General features: G+C 39.9%; 1 protein-coding gene across 2 annotated transcripts; it reads left to right on the forward strand.

Moving 5' to 3' along the window:
• The first annotated feature begins 2,916 nt into the window (after window positions 1-2,916).
• On the forward strand, window positions 2,917-11,368 carry ESM1 (endothelial cell specific molecule 1). Of its 2 annotated transcripts, XM_066569403.1 has the most exons (3): window positions 2,917-3,241; window positions 7,097-7,252; window positions 9,395-11,368. In XM_066569403.1, the coding sequence occupies exons 1-3, from the start codon at window positions 2,917-2,919 to the stop codon at window positions 9,493-9,495; spliced, it is 582 nt and encodes a 193-aa protein (XP_066425500.1). In that variant the 3' UTR covers window positions 9,496-11,368. The 2 variants fall into 2 exon arrangements, with proteins under 2 accessions (XP_066425500.1, XP_066425501.1); XM_066569404.1 differs by lacking the exon at window positions 7,097-7,252 and having other exon boundaries at window positions 2,941-3,241.
• The last annotated feature ends 10,023 nt before the right edge of the window (window positions 11,369-21,391 follow it).

Raw genomic sequence — 21,391 nt, forward strand, 5'->3', positions numbered from 1 at the left:
AGTTAAATAGTGGTGGCAAATTCTCTGCCGCTGATGACTGGGGAAGCTTCATTAATTCCCTTTGCATCCATTTTCATGGAAGAGCTTAGTTCAGGGTTTTACAGGATTAAACTTTTCACTGGAAAGGAAAGCTTAATGGATTCAACAGGTAAAACAACAGAGAAACATTAAAACCAAAGAGAGTGACACTGGATTTATTTCACTATTTAATCAATGGACAGTGTGGAAGATCATAGTATCCTTATTTCCTCCATGATACTCATATATAATCCAGATATTTATCTGTTCATATTGTTTTATTCCATTACATGTATTTTTTTAATCCATTGTAATAATTTACTTTGGCCTCTAGCTCCAAGCATAGGATACAGTTTCCATCTTATTCCAATAATATTGGCTAGTTGCTAGGGGAGTGCGCTGATTCCTTTTACGATTTCTTTTACTCACCACATCTGTGTGTAATTTTTTTATTTATCATCTCTCTAGGACATTTTTCCTGTGAGAAGCCCAAATGTGACATAAAGCCCTTTCAGATCTCATTTGGTGTTTTAGACAAGGAGCATTTCCTATAAATATTTACAGGATAGGATTTTACCAGCTGATAGTTAAAACCAGGCATAAATGTCCAAGTATATGTGTGGATGGGTCTGCACACTACACATCATCTGTGATCTCTGTATGAGTAAGCAGGTATGAGTTTGAAGTGCAGGTGTGAATTAACTTAAGGGTGAGCTTTCCTGCTCCTTACTGCTGCAGACCTGTGATGCACCAAGTGTGCAAAGCTCTTTTTTTGGCTATTTCACCATCAGGAGCAGATCTGGCCCAGGTATTGAGAGGGTTATTGGCCTTAGCTGTGTTCCCTGGTTCTCTGATTGAACATTTAGCATCTTTCTCCCACATAAGGGACTGCCCTATGGGATTTACACTAGCTCCTCAGCCCCACAGGTTATAGCCTGACCTATAAATATAAACCAATGTCAGTTTTAGTCGATTCTATGCCAGCAGACATGGACAGTGGTTTACACTATTCTGCTGACCTGAGAACTATGGAAGAAATATTGGGTTGTTGTTTTTTTTTAAACAGACTTTTGCAATAGCCCAGTTGTGATGGGGTCAGTGGTAGGACATAAATTTCTGATTGATCTCCTCATTGTAACCTTAAACTTGTGTTCCTCCTCTGGTTTCAGCTGCAATTTTCCTTTCCATCTTAGGAGAACTCTTTTCACTTTTTAGAGGATAGTTGTTTTGCATTTTGAAGATGAAGCTGTCTACTGATTGACAGCTGACTGATTGTCTACTAATTGAACTAATTGGTGTCAGCTCATGCTTACCAATAGTACTGCCTTGGTTTACATGAGACCTCAACCTAACTCTAAGTTTTTACTTCTTTTTTTTTTTTTTTTTTTTTACATTGACTTTTGACAAGTGCCAAACATACTAGGCCAGTCATTCCCCTCCCCTCCCCTCCCCTCCCCTCCTCTCCCCTCCCCTCCCCACCTTAAAAAGTGTTCTTATGGGAGCGAGACAGAAGAGTTAAGCATTTTGGTTTTGGGTTTATCAATTCACATTTGCATTCATGAAGAAAAGGCTTTCCTGCTCTCCTGTATTTCTAGTCTAGTCCTTCATTTTATTTGGCAGCCTACTGGCAGTGTCCTTAGCCCACTTGAGACACAAGATTCCCAAGTGACAAGCTGGTCATACACAGTTCAGTTTGCTTTGGTTCTCACTAACTTCACTGGCAATGACTTTTGGTATTCAGAGGTTTATTTATGGCTAGCTTTATTCCTCTTTTCCTTTCCTGTAGATTTTTTTTTAATGCAGAAATTTTTGTCTCTCCAGTGGCTCATCAGTTTCACTGGACTCCACTTGTTTGCTGTTTCTTGTCAAGGCTCTGGCAGGATAAAGAAAGTCTAGGAGAGGAGACAGGGGAAGCTGAATTTGTTTTCTGTTTATTTACATTGACTTCATTGAAGAGCAGCATCAGAGCATCCCATAGAGTTTGTCAGAATAGAAGTGGCGTAGAGGGAGAAGAATCAGCCCCCTGGATCCATGTTAACACTGTGCAGACAGTGCTGATGATGGATGGGGATTTCCCCTTTGCTTGTGAAGTTGGGGCAGCTCATTGCTCATTCTCCTGAACTTCCTGTTGAAGATTCCACAAAATGATAGTGTTTTTCTGACCAGTTTTTAGTTATAGCAGTAATCTTTGAGTGAAATATTTAATTCACCTCCACTTAAATACTGGTTAGAAAGTACTGTTTCAATGCAATCAGAAAAAACTACTGAAAAAGCTGAGCTTGGCTATTGAATGACATGATCTCATTTAATTCCCAAAAATAACCATCCACATCCCCTAAAAGAGTATGGCAAAGATGTATTCTATTAAAGATTATTCTTTCAGCAGTAAGATGATTCGGTGTGATTTTCTTCTGGCCATGCATGCTGTGATAGCAAGGCAGAGCTCTCCTGTCAGCAGTGTGCCCAGCGTCAGAGCAATCCTTGTCCTGCAGGAAGGTATGCAACCTCCTCGGGGTTGATTGTTTTTTTAGCTTTTTTTTTTACTCTTGGCAGACGTCCTTGAGCATTTGAAACGGATGTGAGAGAGTTTTTAGTCTTCATGCAAAACAACCAACTAAACATAACAGATTACATCAGCTCAGGCTTTTCAATTCCTGGATGGCAGCAGAGTGCTAATCCAACCTTCATCCTGGATTTCATAAACTGAAACAAGGGAGGCTGGCAGGAGCAGCGCTGCCGGATTGAGGAAGCTGACGACGGTGCAACATGTGGGCAACACACTTTATAAAGCTCATAAACTTGTAGGCTGATGTGTGCAGCTACCACTTTGGATTCTGTACCACTGCTTCCCTCGGCAAGAGGCACCAGCAGGCTGAGCACTGAGACCTGCTCTCTGGGATGGAGCATTTACCCCTGCAAGACATGAAGGGCTTCCTGTTCCTCACCCTCCTCCTGCTGCCCGTGCCTGCTGGAGCTGCCTGGAGTGCAAAATACGCAGTAGATTGCCCTGATCCCTGTGACAGTAACGCATGCAAGAGCACTGCGCGCTGTAAGCGAACGGTGCTGGATGACTGTGGCTGCTGCAGAGTGTGTGCAGCTGCTCTGGGGGAGACTTGCTATCGTACTGTCTCGGGTATGGATGGTGTCAAGTGTGGTCCTGGGCTGAAGTGCCAGTTTTACACTGAGGAGGATGACTTTGGTGATGAATTTGGTATCTGCAAAGGTAATGATGTTCACTTTGTATGCACCCACTGTGGCAATTTGACAGCAACATACATGCAGAGTTTGCCTCTTGCTTGAAAGGAGTTAAAATGGGATTTTTAGAGCTCATCCCTTAGCCAAGGAAAAAGGGAAAAAATACCTGCTGTCATTAGAAGGCATTACATGTACTGGGGCAGGTTTATTAATGTGATGATATTGTTTACACATTACCTGGGGACATGTGTAAGGAAATACCAACAGGGTGTGCTTGGAGATGAGATTTTTGACTGGAGCTTGAGACACCCAGGCACTAGTACTGTTCTTTCTGTTGATTTAGTGGGTGGCTCTCTATAAATTATAAATACTTTAATCCTGCAAGTCCAACCTTGTCACAGGGTCCCTGTGGCAGCTGCACACTCCTGGGGGTGATGCTCCCTCTGGCACTGCCGGCTGCCTGGACAGAGACCAGGTGCTCACGCTGGGGTCTGGGGGATGGAGAAAGCAGCACAGCCTGAGTGCCTGGAGACTTTGTCCTGTTTAATTTAGTCCTTTGAGGTGCTCAGTCATCCTAGGGATGTGGTCAAGGGAGGCAAACAGAAACCCTCCTGCCTGAAGGATGGCAATAACAGAGCAGAAACTGACTGTGAGATGAGCAGCCAGGCATTGCATTCAGTTTATTCCAGGTATGTTGCATGCTGATTTCTTTAGTCAGAAGCTATAATCACATTTTTCTTTTAGGAGCTATTCTCACTCCATTTAAACAAGGCAATCTTTATAGGGTGGCAATGTATTATTTTGGAAGAAGCAGGGTGAATTTTTTGAAAAATAAGCAATTTTAAAAAGAGAGTTTGCAAAGCATTAGTGCAGGGGGTTTTGCTGTGTTTTTGTAGCATTTCAGTAAGTAAATACAGATAAGCCTTAGAATAACTTCCTTAAAAGTGGGAATATCTTGGCAGTTAAATATCAGGAGTATTAATAGACTCAGTTAAAGTAATGACTTAGGACCTGATGCTGCAAAAATCGGCTGATTTCACATACAGCGCACACTTACTTACCTTATTTGAAATAAACTCGTGCATGGTTGAGTGTGAAACCCAAAACTTTATTGCAAATGAGTAGAACTTACACATAAAGATTATATCTTTGGTGCACTCACCAGGAAAATACTCTACTGAGATAATTGATTGATCTTCAGTTTATTAAAAATCACCACAGTGCAAGATACTGCCTATAATTCCAATAACAATTGTTTGAATTAGCGTGTACTTTTCGCTTTCCTCATATGAATTTCTTAGCAATAGCACCCTTTGAAAGGGAAAAAAGAAATATTATGGGTCTTGAGATCTGAAACCCCATAGCTGAATCTTGGGTGCTCTGTAGAAAATGTGAAATCAAATGTTTGGGTTTTTTTTCCCATCACTCAGTGGAAAAACTCTCATTAATTTCATTAAAGCCATATCTTGGCTTCAAATTTAAATTGGTGCTTAAATCTTCTATTCCCCATATATTTATTTCCACTAAATATTATAGATGTAATTTTGAATTTTTTTTTCTTTCTTCATCTCAGCTCTGAGATAGTACAGTCTCTCCTTGGGGTCAGATATTGTTATTTTATATATCCATGTGCAGCTATGATACCAGGTCACTCACACATTTTAATAACTTCCATGTTTGTAATAACTGACAGATGCAGGATGGCTAAATTCTCTCTGGCTTCCTGTTGCCAATTTACTTCAAATTTCTGGAAAAATGATCTGAACTCTCTGTCTTTCAATTTCTTGTTTCAAAAATGGACAGTATATACTCCAGAACAATTTTTTGGGATTATTTATTATTATTAGGACAGTGCATTGTACTATTATCAATAGCAATGTCATTATGGCCCAAAGCAAAATACTTTTTGGTGCCCTTGATTCCATTAAACCACTGGAAGCCATCTGCAATTTATTTAGGAACAGGATCCTATTAAACAAAAACCTTCTAAAAGATGAATTTACTCAGATCTCAGTGTCAAGAAGTGCAAAAAGCAGCATAAATGCCAGGGTTATTCCACACAAAGCCAAGTGCTTTGGGCTCAGACTTGTTTCTGCGCTGTTGTGCACATCTCTGCATCCCACTTCTCCAGGCTGAGCACCTGTAGCAGGCAGATTGATGCTCCATGTCTCCCAGGGAGGATATGCACACAAGAACAGTTCTAATTAGATGGGATTTTGCTTTTGTTTTATGTGGACAAGCAGCAGATCAAAGAGTCATTCTTGGGAAGGGGAGTGAGCTGAGGGTTAGGAAGATTCTCCATGCTGGAGTGACTAACTGTGCAGTCCATTTCAGAGAACTGGTTGATCTTCTAGGGCTTTTCCTTTATAAGAATAAATCCATAAATTCATTTGATACACAGAGAATTGTAAAATGTTGGCTACACTATAACTATATAACTATAGTGCAATAGCTTGATTTTCATATTACCTAGGCTGTATGGCAAAGCAAAAAGTTTGCATTTCACTCAAGAGGAGGCTGAACAAACTGAAAAGGTTATTTTATTGTGGGGTGTTATAAGCAAACAAACTATGTCTGGATGACGAGGTCTCATAGCTGAAAAGGAGAGACAAAATGGGGAGAAGGGTACCATTTGTGCTTACTGTGGTCACCTTTCTTAAGTGTTTTGTGGAGGCCTAGGCTACATGGTTCCTTGGTCCAGCCCCAAATACTCATTCATCTGCCTTAGGAGGTGAATCTGAAACTCTCCAGACCTTGTCATTTAAGGTGACCATGTACCTTGGGTTGGCAAGGTTGTTCAGAGTCTGAATATGAAAGCCTTTCTCCTGGGATATCTCAAACATCTCCTGGGAACGATCATCTGTGTGTGGGTTTGGAAAGGACACGTTAGACATGGATTTTCCCAGTCTCTGCCTCTTCAGCAATGGTCTTGGGAAGGTATCCTGTTCAACAGCAAGGCAGAAGAAGACAAGGGCCGTAGCCCCTAGTTTAAACCCTCTGGGAAGTTATATGGCCCAGGATATGATATGTGTCAGCTATGGGATATGGGATCCTGTTCCTGACTTAATTTTCTCTGGAAAACATTTGTTTCCATCCTAGCAACTGCTTTGTAGTGCTCCTCCCCAAGCTAGCTCAGGAATGTGAGGTTTGAATTGGGGCATTATGTGACCAGATGCAGCATAACCAGGGAGCTGCCTTAGTGCCAGAGATCCCTTTAGGCCATCCTCACTCTTCAGGCTGGAGATGCAGGTGAGCTGTCTGGGAAGGCAGAACCTGGCTGTCTGAGAAGGTGTTGGGTGGGAGGCTATTCCTGAGGACCCAGTATCATCTCCAGGTGGATGATGAGTTTGCTGGATAGCTCCTCAGGGTCAGGCTGCATCCTCCTCCCAGACTGCTGGCCCAGGCCACAGCAGCCCCACACCAGCATCGGATTGCAGCTTTAAATATCAACTGTTGTGAAAGTCAGATAATATCATAGTGAACTAACTACACAGTGAGTTCAGGGAACTTCTGGAGTCATCTTCCCTTCTAAAGTGCTAGTCCTTTAACTAAATCTTCTATAATTATGTACCTACATATTCATGCTGCCTTTAACTAAGGCAATGTAATGTAGGAGTGCACTTAAATCTAGGAGTGTTTCAGAGAAGGATTACCAGTAGCACATTGTAAATAAGTTACAGGAAATGAAATGATGTATGTAAAGCATGTCAAGATTTGTTAATATTGGAAGATACTGTAAAAAAGAACTCAGCATGCTGAAATCCTGTATCTAAGGTCTAGCTGACCTCCACTCAAAAGTTTTCCACTTTCAAGCAGACCAGCTATTAAGACAGCAGCTGACTTGGATCACTGAGAGCTGCTTTGCTATATTTTTTTTCCCCAGAGTGTCCCTATGGTAGCTACGGAATGGAATGCAGGAAAACCTGCAACTGTCCCTCTGGCATCTGTGACAGAGTAACAGGGAAATGTCTGAAGTTCCCATTTTTTCAACTGTCTGCTTCAAAGCCTCCAAATCGACGAAAAATATCTTCACACACAGGTAAGACTTTGTGGGACAGTTGATTTTAGCAGAAAACACCTTGCACATAATCTACTACGACTCTGTGTATGAGTGGTGGGTACTTTGGTGGAGCTGTGAAAACCATTTATAACACAAGGTAGGTTTATTTTTCCTATTCCTTAACGTGTGGCAAGGAATTAGGTGAGCCGTGACACATGCTAGAAACATTTTGAAATACTTTGCAACTGTTGCATGTGCTAGCAGCACCTCACCTGTGCAGCAGGAGGCTGTGCTAGGGTTTGCATGTCAGTTCAGGATTTCACTACATTGCATTTACTAGTGTTAGCTAATGCATAGTAAAAACAGCATTTCATTTTCCCCATGAGGACAGAGCTTTATATGTTTTCAGTTGTCAGTGAAAGGTTTTATTAAATGTTTTATTGTAGTCATTTGTCACAGTATCCTTGGAATAATTTATTTCCTTTACATTTTTGTCTGAAGCTTGTAATAGATCTGTCCAGAATTAAAATTAAAAAAAAAAAAAAGAAAAAAATAAAAAGGGAGTGTGACAAACTGGAGTGTTTTTGATGCACCAAGGAAAGATCACTGAAGCTTTTAGAGGTGGGATTAAAATTTTTCCCCTTTTTTCCTACCTGATGATACTAAGGTATGTTTGACTGAACAATGCTTACTCTAAAGAGAAACTAAAATAAATGCAAATGTGTAGAAGTCAGAAAAAACCCCCAGAGATTTAATTCTAGGTCTACTGGGATCTTTTATAGGGATTTTTTATAGGGACCTTTTATAGGGAGATCTACTGGGATTTTCTATCTTTGATAGAAATCTTTCACTAAAGATTTTTGGATTTCATTTCTTCTCCAACAGCAGCTTGTGTGCAATTTTTAATTTTCTTCTGTTATATTAAACTGTGTAGAGTTTTCTGTCTTAATACAAGATTTATCTTTCTCTCTTTCCCTGCTCAGAGAAAGTTAGATTGAAGCAAACTTCTGCAGCTTATATCACATTTAAAATAATCTCAAAAAAACCCTCTTACAAGATCAATCAGCCCTGATATTTTTGTATTTTTCTACATGATTGCGCTCTTTTGCCTTTCCTTCTTCTATTTATTACTGAGGGTGTCAAAATAATGAGTGTGCTTGCTTTTTTCTGTATCTAGCCTATATTCCAAACCTTTCCAGACAGCCTATTTACACCAGTTCCTCCTCCCCTTTTCCCTTCCCCACTTGCCTTTGGTCCCAAACTTTCTGCTGCCTCAATGTTTAACTGCTTGACTTATCCCAGCCAGGACGAGATATCCACTGCATAGAAACAAACAGTGTTTTTTACCCTTGCAAAAGTTTCCCAATTACTTCTGTCCTCAGAGGTCTGTCACTATTAGCAGATCAGGGACAATACGAGTAGTACTCCATAGGGTGGTCACACAGGGTTTCATTTGAAAGGGATCTTCAGAAGTAACTATAGCATCTAAGTGATCATCAGTGAATTAAAACAGCTGTAAATGCTTCGGTGTTTTAAACAGGCAGGTTTCTGACCCATATGTTTTATAAAAAACACTATGCCTACATATGCCTAGCAAACTTAATGGTGTCAGAGGTCATGTACATTGCAATTTTACTCCTTTCACGGTCAAACAGGAGGGCAGTGGACAGCACACTGTGTCCCCAGCCAGCTTGCTGGGCCAAACAACCCCAGTCACAGCTTAGGAATCAGCCTCAGCCAGGGACTGTTTCCAGTTGACAAACGGAGTATCTTTTACCTATTTTTGGAGAGTAAGAGAGTTTAGTGGCACACACCAGGCTATTCCATGCCAGCTGGCCTCTGTCAGAGAATAGCTGCAGGGGCGTTTAATTTACTGCTGTAGTTATTGAGGATGTGTTGCTTGGTTCTGTGTCACACTGGAGTGAGTGTTACAGTCAGAACTGGAAAATGAAGTCAACTCATCAGCCTTATGCTTAAACTATTAGAAAACAGATATGACTTGTGCCTTAATTTGGTAGAAATTTTGCAGTTAGGTAATTGGAGGTAATTTACTGAGTTTTCTGCAAACATACCAGTCAAGGATTTTCCAAAGTATTCATAAAACCAGGGACATTGCTGCAGGATAATATTTTAAAGCTCTCATGTTCATGAAATCCACCTTAATTTTTGTGTTTTTTTCAGATAGTGACATGGCATCAGGGGATGGAAATTCTGTAAAAGAGGAATTCGTTAAAGAGAAAGTTATTCGCTCTCCAGTAATGAAATGGCTAAATCCTCGCTGATATTTACTTACACTTGTAAGACTTTCAAGTGAATGCATTTCTCACAGATTATTGAATATGCAACAACACACTTTAAGAACAAAGTAGATCTATAATGTATGAATATGTAATCTCTGAAGCTCAATGTGACCCATTTTTAATGAAAAAAAATGTTTACTTAAAAATAGACTGTACAGTATATATGACTTTTGATATTTGTTTTGATAAGTATTTGAACAGTGAAATGTATTGTGGCTTTTTGAATGTATAGTAATACTGAAAACCCAACATGATCATTCAAATAGTGCCAGAGGCTGACTCTTGCCAACCTGATGCTGGAAAAGCTCTCACTGAATGAAGGGGACAGTTTGGGTGAGTGATACTATTGATGTGGAACCGTTGTGAAAGAAACACATATGAGCAACACCTCAGATGGAAGGAACGCCACTGTGCAATAAAATTAATAACAACAAAAGCACAACAGTGTAAATTAAATAAACCAACAAAAGTTGTTAACAATTTTTTAGTTTTTGGAAGTTTGGTGACAATTCCTCAGAGACAAATATGCCTTTCTTCAGAGAGAAAACATCCAGCACTTCAGTTTATACATTGTGAATAACTTAGGCAAGACACTACAGACATATATTGTATTTAGTTGAATTTCTAAAGTTAAATTTTGTACAGAGAAACAGCAGATTGGTAAATTCTACCAATTTGTAGAAGGGGATCTGAAACAAAAGAAGCTGCTTATCATTATTTAAATATATATGTTTCTATAAACCAGCTAGTTGGTGTCATTAAGGCGATATCTGCATTTTTTCTGGAAGAGTGGTGAGAGGCCAGCAAAGGGACCTTCATACTTTCCATCTTCACTGCTGGCTATGGCCCAGATGTGACTCACAGGGAGTTTATTTGAACCAGGGAAGCCTTGAACCCTCAGCAAGTGATAGTGCTGCCACAGACTACAGTATTTTGGTACCCAGTCCTTTGTTTCTCAATTGCATGAGCAAGTGATCCAATTTCAGCCAGGAGAAAAACTTACATGTGTTAGAGTGTTGCAGGAATGGGCAGCCCCTCATTCAGCCTGAGCTGGATGATATTTGTGTAAGTTAAAAAATCACCACTGAGAAGGGCTTGCTAATATGCCTGAAAACGGCCAGATCCACAGATAATAAAAATTGATGTTGCTGTGTCAGAGTGAACCTGGATGCCCTGAGTTTAGGAACAGCCTTGTAACACAGGGCACTCTCATTGGAAGTGCGGCTTGATTTTAACATTTCCTTTGAAATCAACCTGAGCTTTGACAATGACTGCAGTGAAAGAAAGAACACACAGTACAGCAGCCAGAGTTTAGTTCAGGATCTAAAAGCATGCTTTTAAAACCATGAACAACAGAAACTTGGATACCTTTAAAGAGATCCAAAGTCAACATCTGTGAAAGCAGGATACTTTCACCTGGGAAAGCAGACATGAATCATGCTGATCTGGAACAAGAGGATGATGACAGCAGTAGACATCCAAATGTCACAATGAAAGTGCAGGTTCTCTTGCCATGATAATTGGAGACATACAAACATAAATCTCAAACTAGCATAATACCACATTTTAACCAGTATTGAATGTTAGGGTCTGAGAGGGAATAATGTTTTCTTGGGCTATTTACTAGCAAGTGAATTGATTCTAATCTACTGATATCAAAAGTAATTTTTTCTTGATTTCAGTGAGAGCAGGATCAAACCCTTGGTCTTCCAGCAGACTGATGAGAAATATTTAAGAATGTAGCAAATACTGCATACATTATTAATATTTTGCAACAGTGTCATAAATGACATTATGAGTTCTTGAATATAAATCTAATAGGTCAGTTGGTTTTAAAGAGTGTAATATTATTATTGTTCAATAAAAAAACCACAAAAAAACAACAACTGAAAGCATCACTGTCTATTGTGTCTATCTATCAAGAGTAAGCCTGCTGGTTACTCTTGCCACATGGAGGGTAGGTATGCTTTTGGTCTCAAATCCACAGAAACAGTTCCACAATGTCTGCATCTATTTCAGCAAATTTCTGGGACCATTCATGATTGCAGAAAATGACTGGTGTCCCATGTACAGAAAGATTTGTGTCCACCATTTCAACCACCTTCAAAACAAGGTGGCTGGATCCTAGCTGCCTACTTGGAGCAGCCACTCTTTGGCCAATTTCAGTACAGGAAGGATTTGGAAGCTGTCTTTTCTTGTTGGCCTGGCCATTGCCATGCCAGGGACTATTTAGCTCTGGAGCAGAGCCTGCAACTCCTTGATACTCTTTCATTTTTCATAGAGGAATAACCTGTGAATCTGCAACTGGCAAGTCAGGAGAAAGGAGGAGATGGAGAGGAATGTCTTGAAAACATTTTTTGGATGATTTTTAGTCTTTTTCATCAAATTTATAAAATGCTTTTGTATCTCTTTAGCTGCTTCAGTGATAGTTTGTTGCACACAGAATAGATTTCAAGATGAAATTAGAGTCTTTCATCCTTTTATTTTTATCCTTTATCCATTGAAAAATTTATCTGTTGTTACCAGTGACAATGGGACTACACCAGGATAAGAAATAATGGAAATTATCATAGAGACATAGAATAGTAGAATTGTTTAGGTTGGAAAAGACCTTTAAGACCGTTTGATTCTAACTGTTAATCTGATACTGCCAAATCCACTACTATTCCTGAAGTAAAAGCTGTGAAATGGTTCATCACAGAATGTGATCCTGTCATCTAGTATTTATTTTGGTTTTAGTGGGATCATATATTACTTACAGAATTAACATGTTTGGCAAATAAGCCTCATTTCTGGAAGTTAGCTGTTAGTTTCTCAGCTGCTGAACTGTAAGCTATATAATATATGCAAAGACTCTCATTTTTTTATCTAATGTGTGATGACACTGATAAGAACTCTGCTTTAATGCAGTTTGTATTACAGTCTGTATTATAGGGTGTTGCAGACACCATTACAGTTCAAACAATATATAACCAAATGTTTTAGAGCAGTGTCTGAAATACACAGAATTGAAGTCTAAAATATACTCAGATGTATTTCACCCACAATTCAAATAATACGTAAGAAATATATTTCGAGTGTAGATAAATTTTAATGAAAAACAACCTTATCAGTATCAACTGTGAGAAACATCTTTAACATGCTCTGATGTAAGATTTCATGATATAAAGCATTCACACTTGTATTGTGAGATTTATCACTGCCTAATCACTATAGTGTGATTAACAATATGAATTTGCCACTCTAACCCGCTAGGACACAGATATTGGAGCAAACACAACAAAGTATATATTTTAAATGAAAATATATGTACATGCTTGCTATCTATTTAAATGGATTGTCAGGTCACAGCAGCACTTTGAAAATATTTCCTGACACCTGCAAAATTGGTAAATATTTCCTGTTCTTGTTGTGTCTGTGAAAAATAGAATTCTCACAAAGTGAGATAGCTTCACAACCATCATGATTTTCACTTTGGCCTGTCTTAATATGTTATTCACAAGGGTTTGTCACTGTCCAAGGAAACTGTGGTTGACAAGCTGATATGTTCAGGTTTTTTTTCTCTTCCAAAAGTGGCGCCATCTATCTTCTGGGTGGCCAGAAACCATGCACAACTCAACTACTTGGCTTAATTATTTCAGGAGGGTGAGTTTAGCAATCAAATAGGTGTTAAAACAGAAAGACATGCAAATGCTGAAGTATTCCTTGCCCTCTCATTGGCAGCAGCTGCCAGTGCCCCCGTACAAGTGCTGAGTACCTCAGTCATGGCTGGGTGGGTGTGTGGCACCCATGCCTGGAGAGATTGGCTTTTCTGCAACCACCAGTGGGGATCCAGCCACAGTCCTGGCAGCCCCAAATCCCCTGAGCTGCCTTCTGGGTCCCACAAAATGCTCTGTGTAAACAAACAAACTTGTGTTTGGATGAAAAGAAAGACGAAGATTTCCTTAACTTTATTAGTACATGGTGTTCCTAATCCTCCCTGATCTTCTTCCATTCACTATGCTTCCAAAGTGCTTGCATCTCAGATTCATGTGCTTGCTCCCTTCCTACTTCTGAAAGCTATTAAGTAAAAACTCAATTGAAATTAAGGGCAGCAGCTGATTAATTATGCATGAGCTTATCTTCCTTATTCTAAGGTGACAGACTAATTTTTCAAAAAGTTACATAATCAATGCAGTTTTTCTGCTCTGCAAACACTGAGCCTAACTAAAGATTTTTTGATAAACTGAAACAACAGAAATCCTATGAACATTACTTGAAAATATCTTTCTTCCTCACAGGAGAAACATCTATTTTTGAAGAACAAATAATGGTTTGGAATGCCATTGAAATCCAAACACACTATTAGTATGTTCCTGAAAAAAAAAAGGTACAATGCTGGGGGAGAATGCACCAGAGCCCTTGCAGCTGTGTCACACTTTCCTGTTTGTTATTTTTAGTTTTCCATTCCTGCTCTTTATTTTGGGCTTTGCTTTGCTTCCTATGTAGCTTCCCCTTAACTCTGTATCGCTCTGTCTTACATATTTCAGGCATTTGGCTCGCTCTCCTTTTTTTTTCCTCCTTTTCTTTTTTTATTTTTTTCTTCAAAGGAAACCCAAGCAATGCTGTCCAGTTTCAGGAAGTCATGTTTCCCTTGGCAGTGGCTGAGTTCTTGGTTTTCTAAAGGCATTTAGGAAATTTAAATTGCTAGTTTTCGGCTTTTAACATACTATGGCTTCATAAGCATAAGAAAAGAGCAGCACACAAAGAAAACTCAAGCCTGTTCTGTAGGCAAGTATGAGCTGTACTTTCCACCTGGGAAGCCACCAGTACCCAGTCTCACCTTAACTTCCCAGCCTGGCATTTAATAAATAAAGGAACATAAATGAGCTCTGGTGAAACATTGTATCATAAAGAAGGTTTGCATCTTTTCCCTCTTCCTTTGTTAATACATTGAAGTACTTGTAATCTTGTAGGGCCAAGTAACTTATCTACAGAACACAGGATGTTTACACCTGTTAAAAATGTACCACAAATTTTGTGTCATGACTGAATGCTTTGCTCGCAGCCTAGGACCTATCTGCAAAGAATTAGTTAGGAACCTCATCTGATGTTTAAAAACATATGAAGATTTTTGGGGAAAATTTTTGTTTACCCTGCAATGAACTTTACAGGGGAATGCACTTCCTTGCCTGTATGTACTCAGAGACGCAGAAATCACCAGCCATGTGCTCAATCTAAGAGATTTTGTTTAAAAGCCCAGACTAAATCCTTTAGCACATTAAAACCTATGTCATGATTTCTTGGGACTTGGCTCCCAAATCAGGCTGCGAGCATGGGGCTGGCAATATTGACACTGTCCAACAGAAAGTACAAAACCAATCACAGTGAACAGCAGAGTATCTCTTTCCCTTCCCGAATTCTCTCACTTCTCTACTTTACAAAGTCTCTTCAATCTCTGCTGAAATTTGGCAGTGGCCTTGTCAAGCAACAACCTCTGGCTTCCCTGTCCAGTGTGAGTGCTGGCACCACCATCCAAAACACTTTATCACCACCACCGGAATGGGCATAAAGTAACCAATAAGGCAGTGTTTGATGAAAACTATGCCCAAATGCCCTGGGCATTAATTAAGTCAATGAGGTTGGCATAAATTATCTTAAAAAATTATCAAGGCTTTACAATAATTACCAGGGATACCAGGTAACCACCAAAGATTCTCTGTCAATACCTTCTACAACTGGATAGTGGAGAGAAAATAAAACAAAAGACTCATGAGTAAAGGACATGGAGAGATCACTCACTGAATACTATCACAGGCAAATCAGATTTGACATAGGGAAATGATTAGAATTTACTACCAATAAAAAATGAGAACAGGACAATGAAATATAAAACAAATCTTAAAAAAACATCTTGTCCCCACCTCTCTCTCCTTCCTGGGTGCTGCCTCCTCTCTGCAGTGGTGCAGGGAGATAGGGAATGGAGGATATGCTCAGTTCATCACACATTGTTCCTGCTGCTGCTTAGGGAGAGGAGTCCTCTCCCTTCTCCAGTGTGGGGTCCCTCCCATGTGAGACAGTTTTCCATTAACTTCTTTAGCCTGAATCCATCCCATGGTTTACAGTTCTTCAGGAACTACTCCAGTGTGTGTCCCTTCCCACGGTGTGCAGTCCTTCAAACACAACCTTCTCCAGCGTGGCTTCCCTGCAGGGTCACAAGTCCTACCAGGAAACCTGCTCCAGCATGGGCTCCTCTCTCCATGGGTGGGCAGGTCCTTTCTGGGACCCTGCTCCAACATAGGCCTCTCACAGGGTCACAGCCTCATCTCAGGCATCTACCTGCTCCAGCATGGGTCCCCTCCAGGGGCTGCAGGTAAATCTCTGCATCCTCAGGGGACCTCCATGGTTCTTCTAGCCCAATATGTTCCTCATAGTGATCTTTAACTCCCTAACAGCCATCAAACTAGACAGTGTTTTTCTCAGAACTTCCTTGGCATCTGGCAGCTTTTTCTAGTGACCAAATCTATAATAACAAGACTGTTCTTCTGTACTTCAAACTGTGCCAGCAGCAGAGATACTTGTGCTGTGCTGAATGACTCATCTGTGAACAGAGTTGTTGGGCAGACCCCAGCTTAATCACTTCTTGAACCTGTTGTCCACCTGCACCTTCCAGTTTCTTGTAGTCTGAAATAAGACAAATTTTTTGAAACTCATGGTTTTCTATTATATCAGGCAATTTTTTAAGAAGCACCATCCAGCCTTAAATCCTGGGCCCACAGAGTTCATTATCTGACTTGAGCCAAGAGAGCCTCCCTGTTCACAGCACATTAACAAATTCAGCTGTGGAGTTTGCGTCTTTTTTTTACATAGAATCATAGAATGGTTTGGGGTGAAAGGAACCTTAAAGATGACCCAGCTCCAACCCCCCTGCCATGGGGAGGGACACTTTACACTAGACCACATTGCTCAGAGCCCCATCCAACCTGGCCTTTAGTACTTCCAGGGATGGGGCATCCACAGCTTCTCAGAGCAGCTTGTCCCCATGCCTAACCACTGTCACAGTAGAAGTTTCTTCCTAATATCCAATCTAAACCTACCTTGTTTCACTTTAAAGTAGCTCACCTTTGTCCATTAAAAAGCCTGTCTCCATCTTTCCTGTAGGTTTCCTTTGGGTACTGGAAGGCTTTCATGCTCCCTTCATGTACTGGAGGGAGTTGCCACCATTGCCATGTGCCTCGGTAGACCTCAGCCACACCTACCTACCCTGCTCCAATCCTAATTCCCTGGATGCCTTCACAGGGTGGTAGGTATGAAACAGCCCTTTCCAATCACTTAAATTTAAACCATTTTGTTTTTAAACTTTTTTGTCCTGTTCCTTAGGCTCTTAACTTTGCAGTAGTCTCAGTAATGGAAGGAGGAGATCAGATTTAAAGGTCTGTTGAAAGGCTGCATTTCAGGGGCAGGTGGTACTGCTGCAACTGCATGTGACATGGCAGTGGCTGGAATTAGCAGGAGAGCAGAGGCCGAAGACCTTATTTCTCCAATTAAGCCTGAGCCTATAATCAGCTCACTGGCCATACACTGTCCTCTTTTACCATATGCTGGATAAGATTTCTTTCTCAGGATACCTGATTTCCTATTTGCCAAAAATAGCTCTCTTTGCTCAGCGATGTGAATTACCTGGGTCCACGTGTAAGTTTCTGCCTGTTCCATGTGCTTTTATGCTGCAAAGAACTGGTCTATAAAAGTACTAGAATGGATCATATCTTTATTTATGTTTTTAAGCATTTGAATGAAGAGACCAGTTCTTATCTTTGTGACATTTCCTCCCTTGTTATATTTAGACAAAGAGAAGATGAAGAACAAAAAAGCAGTGAAAAAAGGTGAGAACCATAATATGTCATGTTTAGGAACTTGTTTGTTTCACCAGGACATGAAGTACTTCAGTATGACATATGAAATTTGGAGAAAAAAAAGTACAACATATAATATATTTAAAATAACATTTTACTTATATGAAATATCTGCCATTTTTCTTTTCTCTTTGGGTTAGTAGAGCCCAAAAACTTTTGAGCCAATCCTGCTTTCAATGAAGGAAATAGTAAAGAATTCTGTGACTGCAAAATAAATAATAGGATCCATTGCATGCCTGCAGTATGAAAGTGTGCAGGAAAGTATGAAACTTCATATGCTGTTTAGTAGCAGAGCAGGAGTCACTGCAAGAAAAAGAAACATTAAACCAGGGTTAAGCATTCAATGGACAGAAATGCCATTGCATTCATCTGTATTTATTTGTGTTTATTAGTTGGATGTTCCTTACTTTCCTGCATGCATGTGAAAGCCCTTACTGAAGTTTCCCAATTTTTCAACCATCTCTGCTCTCTGGAATGCTTTGGATTTCCAGCCAGGTCTTTGTTGTGAGTAAGGAGTAGGGTCTGTCTATTATCTTGTGCAGGGAAAAGAGTTGGTGTTCTTTTTAATGAATTAAAATATGTGTTCTCTATTTAAAAAACACAATATATCTTAACTCCCTGTAAACAATCTGACCTTCAGGTGGAATGCAGCCAGAGGGGCTATAAATAGCACCCCTAGTAAGAGAGGAGACAGAAGCATTGAGAATTCAGCTGGCCGTGCTCACATGGAGAAATAGCAGATGAGCTACCTCTTGATTTTGCTCTCTGAAAAGCTCAGATGCAAAGTCTGTAGGAACCTGGATGAATCTGTGTGAGGCAGGCAAGAATATTTTTCTCCAGCAAACAACATGTATTACACAAACTTTTTGTCCCTATGTGTTGCTTCCTCCACCATTTCACAAGTATCCTGCAGTCCTCAGTGTGTTCCCATGGCCACACTCACAGACAGAAAGGCACTACAGGCACTGAAGGCAGCAAGTAGAGGGAAGAGGAGGCCCAGTTCCCATCCAGGACCCCACTGGTACTCTGTGCCAAGGCAAGGGGTCTCGCCAGCTGTTGTGGGTACCAGTCCAGTGACCTACCTATTGCATCATCTTCTTTCATTAACTGCTTTCTAAACATTTGCAAGGCACACCTTCAGGTATCTTGTGGTTCAGTATGAAGAGGAATGTCAATTAGCTTTATTTCTCTTTGCTATAATTTGGTATGGAAAAACTTGATTATGGTGCAAGGTGTGTACTACTTCTGTATCCTAAAGCCTAACAATTTTAATGAAGAAGCTCTGAGCATGAGACTGCTACAATTTATTTACTCATCAGAACTCTGCAAGTTTGTTCAACACTCATGAATGTTTTCTCTGTCTCTGGACAGATGTTTGCTTCCAGCAGGCTTGTGCATCTTTACAACCATTTCTTCAGAGAGACTCATGTGAAAATATTTTTATTCACACAGGTATTTTGGGAACTAGCATTTTTTCACACAAGTATGTTTGTATGTAAGACAGATGGTGCACATAAATTATACTGACTGTCACCTGCAATTAAATTTTATTAATTTCTCAAGGAATATAAATTAAATCACAGGAAGATCCTCTCCATAGCCTCTGCCCACATATCTCTCTGAACCTGCTGGGACTGTAGAAGCATTGAAGTCCAGAAGGACAGATAACTCCAATATCAGTTCCTGTTATAGTTCTCAGACATGCTGCAAAAACACTGTATGTCCTAGGTTTTATTTTATTTCCCAAACTCATTTCAGTGGCATGTAAGTGTGGAAGTCCTGCTTCCCTCCTCAAAACCAGGCCCTCTTCTCTTACAATGGAAACAACATCCTTCTCATCAGAATGAAACTGAATAGACAGACCATCAAAGCTGTGTAAAAGCACCAGCTGCCCGGACACATACCAGGACAGCAAAACTATTTACCCCAGGAGCCTTTCAGAGGATTCAGGTCAATTCCATTGTATGTGGAGTTGACTCACGTAACTTTGAGACCTCATTGTCCCTTTCCCTCTCTGCTTCCCTCCTTTTGTTTCATGCCATTGTTTCTAGGTGGACATTAAAATGCTCTGGGACAAAGACCACGTCTTCCTGTGAACTTACACAGAGTAGAGTACAAAGAAGTCCCAGTACTGTGTGGGACTGTGCAGCCCCACACTGCTTTGAGAAAACCACACACATCTAGAGCCAGGCAGCTATGTATGCACACGTGCAAACACCTTGACTTCAAATGCTGGCTATGGTTAACAGTGTTACAGTGGTTACAGTGATGTATCACACCTGTACCTCGCAACTTAATTTCAATATCTCTGTTATTTCCTCTATGACTCTAAGGCTTAAGTTACACAGAAGGAGGATCAGACAAGCGGTATAATTTTGTATATGGAAAGCATGGGGATCACCCAGAGAAGCTGTGGATGCTGCACCCCTGGAAGTGTCCAAGTCCAGGTTGTATGGGGCTTTGAAAGACATGACCCTTAAGTTGCCTTCAAACAAAACCATTCTGTGATACTGTAACACTCCTGTCTCTATTAAAGTAGCTCTTTGAGCTCCTATTTAGTGTTCTCTTGTTGAGCCTCGCTAGGCTAAAGCACATTCAGCTTCACTACTATGCTAATTGGTTTCTTCAGGACTGCAATTTTAAAAAAATTCTTATTATAAAAAGTTTTTCTATGTATTTTTATCACACAGATATTTTTCCAGGTGGCAGTTAAAAGTTGTTCTCAAATAAAGCATGTTTCATTCTTCTCCAACTCTGTAAAACAAAATGACTTCTCATTCTAAAACCTGTTATCTATTCCCTTTCCCACACAACAGGTTTAAATAGTTTTCTTTAATAATAATGTTTACTTTATACTATTTCTGTCCAGTTCTTCTTGGAAGGGTAAGTTTCTTTCCATGACTTGAAACATGTAAGAAAGAGAGCAGAAAAAATAGAAGAAATATTGAGCCAATATTGAGAGCTGTGAAGTTTTTAGCACTGTAGAGAAATGACTATGTCCTATACTTGTGATTTAAAAAAATAGCCATATTTATTCCTTTCATAATGATAACATCCTTATCTCTAAAGCACATTTCTCTTTCCTGTATAAAAATGAAGAAAGTAGGACTCAATGTACCTATGTAATATAGTCAGGGATACCCACCAGATGGGGAGAAGTGGAAACAGGCTCAAGTCTCCTGCTAATCCTTGTGGTATTGAAAATAATTTGTCACTCTACCATCTAATCTTATGCCTTAAGATTCTCCCCATGAGGATGAATGTACTGTTTCCGAAGTGCCTCCCCAATAAGTGCTTAGAGAGGGGCAAGTGTGATTTCATACATAGGGTGTAAAGCATGCAAGAATGAATCCCTTGACCATAGTGTCAAATTTCCAAGCAGCAGCTTAAAATGTTTTCAGAATTTTTCCTTGCCATCATGCCTTCATGAAAGGTAAATATTTTTCTTTCTGATATGTACACTTAGCACTTGCAAATGTTTTCATCAGCCACAGGGTGCTGTCTTCTTGCTTGAAAGAAATGATTCAGTCAAAAGTTATATTTGAGAAATAGTCTATTACTAATAAAGTGTGTTTCTAAAAGAGCCAGAAATCTTTTTTAAAATCAGACACTCATTACCAGTGGTATAGGAAATCTCTCTTTATGCTTGAGAATTTTATCTACTACTTTTTAAATTAAAATGAGGCATCATTTTCAGAAAATAACTTTCTTTGTGCCTTGCAAGTTGGAATTTTAAATTCCAAATACCGTAGAGTACTTCTGAGTTTGGGAGAAGGGTCCTTGCCATTGAATTCACACAGACACTCAATCTTCTAGGGAGAAATAAAACCAAGAAAACATAAATCAAAAGGAAAGAGAAAACCATAAACCTACACCCAACAATGCTTACTGCAAAGCTGTGGCTTGTCTTGCCTAGCAGATTGTTCCCTACTCAGATCCTGTCTGTCTCATTACTTCTCTCCACCTTGGTTTCCTTGTTTTCTTTC

This window comes from Molothrus aeneus, chromosome Z (genome assembly GCF_037042795.1).
Source record: "Molothrus aeneus isolate 106 chromosome Z, BPBGC_Maene_1.0, whole genome shotgun sequence".
Taxonomy (NCBI): domain Eukaryota; kingdom Metazoa; phylum Chordata; class Aves; order Passeriformes; family Icteridae; genus Molothrus; species Molothrus aeneus.